At 48.9% G+C, this 7,625-nt stretch overlaps 1 protein-coding gene across 2 annotated transcripts in view; it reads left to right on the top strand.

Annotated features, from left to right (window-relative positions):
• FRMPD1 (FERM and PDZ domain containing 1) overlaps positions 1-3,679 on the top strand; it is a 49,211-nt gene extending 45,532 nt beyond the window's left edge. For both annotated transcript variants that reach the window (XM_049626700.1, XM_049626698.1), the window contains one exon: positions 1,171-3,679. In XM_049626700.1, coding sequence (XP_049482657.1) covers positions 1,171-3,557 — 2,387 coding nt within the window. In that variant the 3' untranslated portion in view covers positions 3,558-3,679. The remainder of the gene's footprint in view (positions 1-1,170) is intronic.
• Positions 3,680-7,625: the final 3,946 nt, after the last annotated feature.

Here is a 7,625-nt window from a genome sequence, read left to right on the forward strand (position 1 = left end):
TAAGATGCAGCCAGACTGGAAACTGCTGATCTGAAGATAAGAGCCCTCTGATTCTCAAGTGCTATGCTATGTACCTGATTCCTTCTGGCTTATTCCCTAGACTTCATCACAAAATGCTTCTCTGCTCAGAAGGGTCCATCCTGGGGGTGCCTGGGTGGCTCAATTGGTTGAGCGTCTGACTTTGGCTCAGGTCGATATCATGGTTCATGGGTTGAGCTCCACGTTGGGCTCGCTGCTGTCAGAGCCTGCTTCGGATCCTTGGTCCCTCTCTCTCTGCCCCTCCCCAGCTTGCACTCTCTCTCAAAAAATAAATTTTATAAACATTAAAAAATAAAAAAAAGAAAGGTCCATCCTGGTATGCACAAAACCCCCACACTTGAGACTGAGTCATGACACTTTTTGTCAAGAGAAAGCTCCCTCGGAATCCTCACACATGTAGTGACAATAACTACAGCAGTGGTAGCAGCTCCCGTCACTGAACCACTGTTAGCACAGGCCTTGTTCTGGGCGCTTGATAAGCACCGGTCCATTGAACCAGCACAGTAGGCCAGTGCTGACTGATACCGCTGGTACTGACTGACTTGGGTTGACATAAGCACCAATCAAGAGTGTTAGAAGGATGTCAGATAGCTTATAGAATTTCCAGCAAAGGTGAAGAGCTGGTTTAGACACAGGTAGTAACCAGGCCTGGAGACTGGGTGACAGGATTTCTCATCATTTCTTCACTGTCAGGATACTGTAGCTGCAAAGGATGGGCTCTACTTTTATTATTATTATTTTTTAAATTAATACGCAAATTCTAGGAAATTTGTATCTGACTTTCTAGGTCATAAATCTGGCTACTTGGCTGACTGCGGGTAGGGCACCTTCATGAAGAGTTCTAGCAGACAGTAAGCATTGGGGAGATTTTGTTCCCTGAAAGGAAGTTGGGGTACTGTGACCCAAAGACAATGACATGCATTGTGGGCAATGAAGAACCAAAAAATGTCTCCCACAATTATTATCCCCATCTGTTAGATGAGCAAATTGAGGAGATCAAGCTTTAATCTGCCCAAGGTTGACCAATCCAGCCAGGATCTGAACCCAGGCAACCCTGAGTCCTAGGTCCAACCTCTATAAGTCTCTTTATTTTTCTGCTTTTCACATACTCTTCCCTTTCTTGATTCTTAGGGGCCAGAGCTGTGTCTGCTGCAGAACCCAGTGCCACAAGCTTACAGCATAAGGCTAGCACTTGCATCTGTGAGGACAGCCTGAATCCTGGGGCAGATGGAAGAGAACCAAGCAGAAGGGGAGGGGTGAAGAAGTATGCCAAGACTCTGAGAAAAAGAAGGTCTTTCCTACAGACTGACTACACTTGTCAGGTCTCCTTTCCCCTGGTGCCATCAGCCTCCCTGGAGAGTGTGGATGATGTGTGCTACTACGACAGGGAGCCCTATCTGGCCCTCGGAGCACCCTCCCCAACTGTGTCCTCTCTGCAGGACATGCAAGGTGAGCCTGGCCTCCTGGAGACCAAGGCCCTGGGGCTGCTGGGTCCCTTGAGGCAGACCAAGAGCAAAAACCCAGCCTCCCGAGTCATGGAGATGGAGCCCGAGACCATGGAAACCAAGTCAGTTATCGACTCTCGAGTGTCTTCTATTTCTGCCATTCGCCTCCGGATTGACCCCAACCATAAAGATAGTTCTGGGGTTGCCCCCCTGACTGCCACTGTTGCCAGTTCCCCAGCCAGCACCCCTCACTGTTCCAGCCCAGGCTCATCTGGCCTAGATACTGCTCAGGCAGAGACTTCCCATGCCTTGTCTCCACTTCAACACTCGGATGCCAGTGTCCCCAAAGAACTCACCCTAGAGCTTGGGGACAGCAACTCCTCCCTCTCTAGTGCTGACCCAGACCCAAATAGAGTCTGCCTGACCGTCAGCCCAGGGCCACATAAGGTCTCTCAAGCAGACACACTAGAGTTGGGAGGGGTCCAATTGGAAACAGGACTGGGATCTTTGTTTACAAATCCTATGCAAGAAACTGCCCCCAAATACACAGAGCCTTTGTTGTCTCCTCCTCTAGTCAGGCCTGGAAGTGGTGAACGTGGGATAAATTCAGGAGAGAAGATGGCTTCTTTCCCTACAGAAGAGGAACAACAAGGACAGCTATCTCTGGGACATGATGGAGAAGTTACAAACAAAAACGGCACCAATTTATTTCATGATGAATCTGGGAAACATTCAAGTGACTCCAAGAGTGACCTGTCGAATGCTGTGCCACAGACTATTGGGGTCAATGCTCCAGCTGGTGGAATGAGAACCTCCCTCTCCTTGAAGACTCCTGTAACAGGAACTGAGCAGATCCTGCCACATTCCCCCACGGGTCCCCAAGGACAAAGCAGAGAAACCCCAGGCCAAGCCTGCCAGGCCCAAGAGCAAAAACTATTGGAAGAGCTGGATTTAGACCCCGATTTCTTGCTTGGGGACCAGACCATTCCATCAGCCTTCCCTCTGGAGGGGGTCAAGGCAGAGCCACTTAACCACATGATAGGGGAAGAGACAGCCTCTCGGGACACTCCTCAGCAGATCTGTTGTAATCCAGCTCCTTCTCTGCCAAAGCCACTACCGGGTCCCCCAAAGGAGCCCCACTTAGAAGGTTCAAACCATTGTTCACTGTCAGAAAACAAAGACAAAAGTCCTAGCGTCTGCCTTCCTGCTGAGAAGTCTTTCCTGTGCTTTGCCCCAGAAAGCCATCCTAAAGTTTCTGCCAGTCTCAGGATGGCCACATCTTTGGGGTTTGTGGGTGTGAATGAGACAATGGCCCCCAGGATTGGGATGGAGCAGTGCAGCTGCCAGTTCTCCTATGCCACGTGCTTCCGTGGCCTGCAGCCAGAAGCAGAGGAAGAAGACAGGGCCCTGGAAGCACACCCCACTGCCCCCCTCACGTCGCCGCCCTCTGCAGGAAGCCGGCTGGCCCTCCCCTGGAGGCCTGCCCGGGCCCGCAGCTGCAGTGCGGAGCCCCTGTCGAGGAATAGCCACATCTGGCCAGAATACTGCTCCAGGGCCCTGAGACAGCTGAGAGCTGCCCCTGCCAGCACCCCGGAGGGCTTTAGCCAACTCACAGAGAGCTTACTGGAATTACAAGATATTTTAGAAGCTTCCTGGGGGAATGGGAACAAACATCCCCCAGAGAAGTGCACCTGGCACTTTTCAGAAAGCCGGAGCCGCCTCTGCATGGGTTCCCAGAAGCTCCTGGCGAGCTGTCAACATGTGATCAGAATGGACCAGTCCCCCGAAGAGATGCAGGGTGCCGTGCGGGACACCTTCCAGCACCTGGTCCAGCTGGCCGGCCTGTGCTTCCAGTTCACAGACTGCAGCCGCTGTTCCACTCGGCACAGGGAAACAGCAGGGAACCTGAGGGACGTGGTGTGTGCCTACCATCAGTTCGTAGAGGCTGCTAGGCTGACCTGTGAGAGAGGCTACCACGACCTGAGTGTGAAACTCTTGGCCCGTCAGTGCACGGCTCTCACGGCTGCTGTGTTTTGTTTGACCCAGAAGTTCCGAGCATCCACTGCCCTGTGAGCAGGCCGGTTGCCCAGGCCCCTGCCTTGCCCTGGGCACTTCCCTGAGAAGCTCCTCCATTCCTCCACCACCCCTCCAAAATGTTTACTAGAGTATTCAAATAAACTGCTGCTTAATCCTGACCTGAATCATACAGAGTGATAAGTTTGGTTCAAAAGCATTCACTCATGTTCATTCAACAAACATTTCACTGAATACCTCCTCTGGGTCAGGCCATGTGCTAGGTCCTTAGGCTAGAAAGGTGAATTAGACAAATCCCTGCCCCTGGTCAGGATTCTCACAGACCCTCGGGGGGATACAGATAAGTAGCTTGCCATCAGTAAACTGTGCCCTAATAGTTTACCCTGGGGATGTTCACAGACTGTCCCAGGATGACAGGGATGAGGGAGGAAGGTGGGGATCACTGAAAAATGGTCTTGACTTCGCGTATCACACTGATTTGGCAATGTCCTTCACAAATAGGAGTGAATACATGTGATATTTGATAGATTTTACCTTCACAAGGTTTGGTTTGCGGCACCTGCACCTGCAGGCCTGGCATTGACAAGCATAGGTTGCCACTAGGTGGCAGTTAAATTCCTTAGTTGCATGGTGACCCACATCCAGGAGTGGGTGCTCTGTACTTTATCTCAAATTGACTGAATGCTGCACCCTTTTTCTCTGGTAAATACCTGTAAAGGCAAACATAAAGCCCTGAATTCAATTTGCCTTTTTAAGAATAATATTAGAGGGAAAGAAATATATTTAGTACCTTTCTCACTAATCCCGATTAAACCAGTTAATCCCAGTTAATCTTAGTGGGATGTTGGACAAGCTACTTCACCACTCAGTGCTTTGGTTTTCTCTTCTCTAAATGTTAATAGTTCCTGCTTTGTTGGGTAGAAATCTAATAAATAATCTAGTAAATACTCAGTAAAATTCAGTAGTAATCCCCAAACTTTATGGATGCCTCTCCTAGTGTGAAACCATTTCCTACATTTTGTTTTCAGACTCCAGGAAAACTGATCTCAAGATACCCCTGGGATGTCTTTTTCCCCCTGGCTTCTCTGTCCAGGCCAAAGCTGGCTTAGACAGTCACCTTGGGCTATTAGAGCTTGTTCAAGGGGTCCCTTTGTCCCTCTGGTACTCCTGATCAGTTGTGTGTCTGCACTGGCCTCCCAATTCCTCTCCTTCGCCCAGAACAAGGAGGGCAGAATGAGTGTGTTTATGTACCCAAACCGTTGGCAATCAGAGGAAAGCAATATTTTGGGAGACGAGAAGATATCTTTCTCACCCCTTGTTACCAGTTATTTGTTAACTAACCAGTGAACCAGTACTTGTGCCAGGAAAAGATTTATTTTCTTAGAGGCCTGTTTCTTTTCACATAATGTTTTGAATAAAATTTGAATAAGGCTCTCGAACATAGATTTGTAGTGATTTTGTGGCCATGAATAACAGGAACAATAGGACGCTGAAAAAATAAAAATTGTATAATGTTAAACAGGACTTGAACACTTTTACCAGCAGAAAGCTCTGAAGAGCTATGTAGCTTATTTACATGAACGTAATCTGTATGTTTGCAAGTTAAAGCAAGGAGTTCAGGACTTCAACTTAACCAGAGCTGGAATCCTGGCGATGTTGTTATAGGCACCATGCTGGGCCTCAGTTTCCCCAACTGACAAAAGGAAATAGTACTCGTCTCATTTAGTGAGGGCCTACAGTGTGCCAGATGCCTTACTTACATACCTCAAGTACATTTTCTTATTAATGGGGACAACACCCCAAACTAGAGATTGTTATGTAATACACATTTGGCATATTGTGAGAAATAATAGTGGAAGGCAGGAAGAAGACTGTGAAGCCTCTGGCACAGGCACTCAAATGTTTATGTCTGTCTGTCTTTGCTTCCTCTCCCCTCAACTCCATGAACTTTCTTGGCTTGCTACTGTATGGAGTTAGTATTTTGCTCTGCACCAAGTCCCAGAAGTTCCAGGAAATCCCTCACTGCTTGTTGAGAAGCTAAAATGAGGGGAGTGGGGGCTGGTCCTGTGTAGCACCTTTTTTGAGATACACCACCCCCAACATGAATAGGCAGAATGGGATGCAATGCAAGAGCCAATTGTTTAGTGACTAGGAAACTACCAGACATTTTCACTCCTTCCTTTTCCCACTCACCATAATATTGGCTGATTCGTTTCTTAGACAAACATTTGTTACAACCGTTGCAGGTGATGCCTGATGTGGGATTATGGATGTAAATAATTGGGTAAGGATCCTGTCTTCAAGAGCTCCTGGTCTAAGAGATAAGATGACATGTAGAGATAGAAACCTACAAATCTAAGGTATGGTCTGCTCAGGGTGACCAAAGAGGACAGATAAGGTGCTAGGAGAGCTCAAAAGACAGAAGTCATTTTGTGGTTGGGGACAGAGTGGTGATCGTGGAAGGCTTCCTGTAGGAAGCAGCATTAATTAGAAGTAGCTACTGAGCATCAGGTCCTAGATTTAGTAGATAGGAAGGTAGGTTGGAATGTGTTAAGAAAGGAGAAAAATCACTCATTTGGTGATTCTGTCAACACATATTTAGTGTGCAGTGGCACTGGGAATTAAGTCTTCAACATGATACATGTTCCCTCAGGAACTTATAACTAGTAGGAAAGACACAGAAGAAAATAAAAAGATTACTGACTGATAGGTCATGTAAAGAAACGAACAGTGCCAAGATAGGGATGGGATGAGCCAATCTTACCTGGGTGATCAGTAAAGGTCTCTCTAAAGAGGGAAGGTTTAAGTTGAAGCCTAAAGGATAGGAAGGAGCCAGCCATGGAAAAAGTGAGAGGAAAGGGAACAATCTGCAGAGGGCCTTGGTATATTTGAGGCATTTCAAGAAGACAGGTGTGACTGGAACACAGCAAGCCAGAGGAAGAATGACAGGATGAGTTTAGAGGGGCAGCCAGGAACCAGGCGGGGAAGGCCTTGGGAAGGTTAGACTTCACATCCAAGTACAATGGGAAGCCACTAGGGTTTGGAAAAGGGAGACACATAATCATCTGACAAACAGGTATCTGCTGTGTGGTGGGAGTAGGGGGTTGGGGGGGCGGTGGTCAGTGAGACCAGCTAAGAGGACTTTTCTGGGGGGTGGCCGTGGGCTCATTCAAAGGTAAAGAGACACAAGAGCAGTGGCAGGGAGAGAGGAAAAGTATCCAGTTGGGCTGAGGGCAAAGTGCAGGGACTGGTAGGTGTGGTGGGAGCCACTGAAGATCCTTTGAGCCTCTCTGCAAGCCCTACTGATTGGGAAGCCAGCACCAGCTTCTGAGCAGAGAAGAGATGTTAGAGCTGGGTTTTAGGGAAAAGCCCTCTGGGGGATAAAGAATGTTTACTTTTAACATTTAAATTGCTCCAGTAGCAGATAAAGGATGGACTGAAGGATTAGGGACGGGGTGGGGGTGCTGGAGGATCTATGAAAAGAAAAGGCCAGAGAGGGAAACAGTATGGGGCCAAGGAGGGATCCAACAGGGCTATGTGGTTTCTTGGGTGGGAGATAGTTCAGGCTCATACATGCTAAGGTCTCTTCCAAAGGGTGAGACCGCTGGGATAGCAGGAATAAAGGGAAGAGTAAAGAGTGACTGTTGGTTTTTATCAGGTCAAGGCTTGGGCCAGTCTCTTCAGGGTCTCTGAGCCTCGCTTTCTCCCTGGGTCTGTAAAGGGAGAAGGAGAAGGGAGAGTGGCCAGAGCCTAGACTCACTTGTTAAGGGCCCAAGCCCGAATATCTCTATTGTCTGCCTAAACAGCCAGGTGGTGGTGAGGGCAGCTGTGTGCTCAGGGAAGCCTGTGTCAGTTCGTGGGCTCTGCTGGTTGTAGGGGGTCCAAGGGAGGGCAAGACCCCCAGGTTGTGAGAAGAGGGGTGGTTCCAGCCCGGTTTCAGCCCAGTTTCCCAATGCCCAGCCCTTGAGAACCATCAACGCCTCGGGTTACCTGCCGCAGCCTGCGAAAGTGGCGAGCGGCGGGTATCGTAATCCCCGTCTCACAACCGAGGAAACAGTTTCAGGCAGGCGCAGCAGTACCTGGGCGGTACGCAGCTCCTTAGTGCCG

The sequence above is a fragment of the Panthera uncia genome, chromosome D4, assembly GCF_023721935.1.
Source record: "Panthera uncia isolate 11264 chromosome D4, Puncia_PCG_1.0, whole genome shotgun sequence".
NCBI lineage: Eukaryota > Metazoa > Chordata > Mammalia > Carnivora > Felidae > Panthera > Panthera uncia.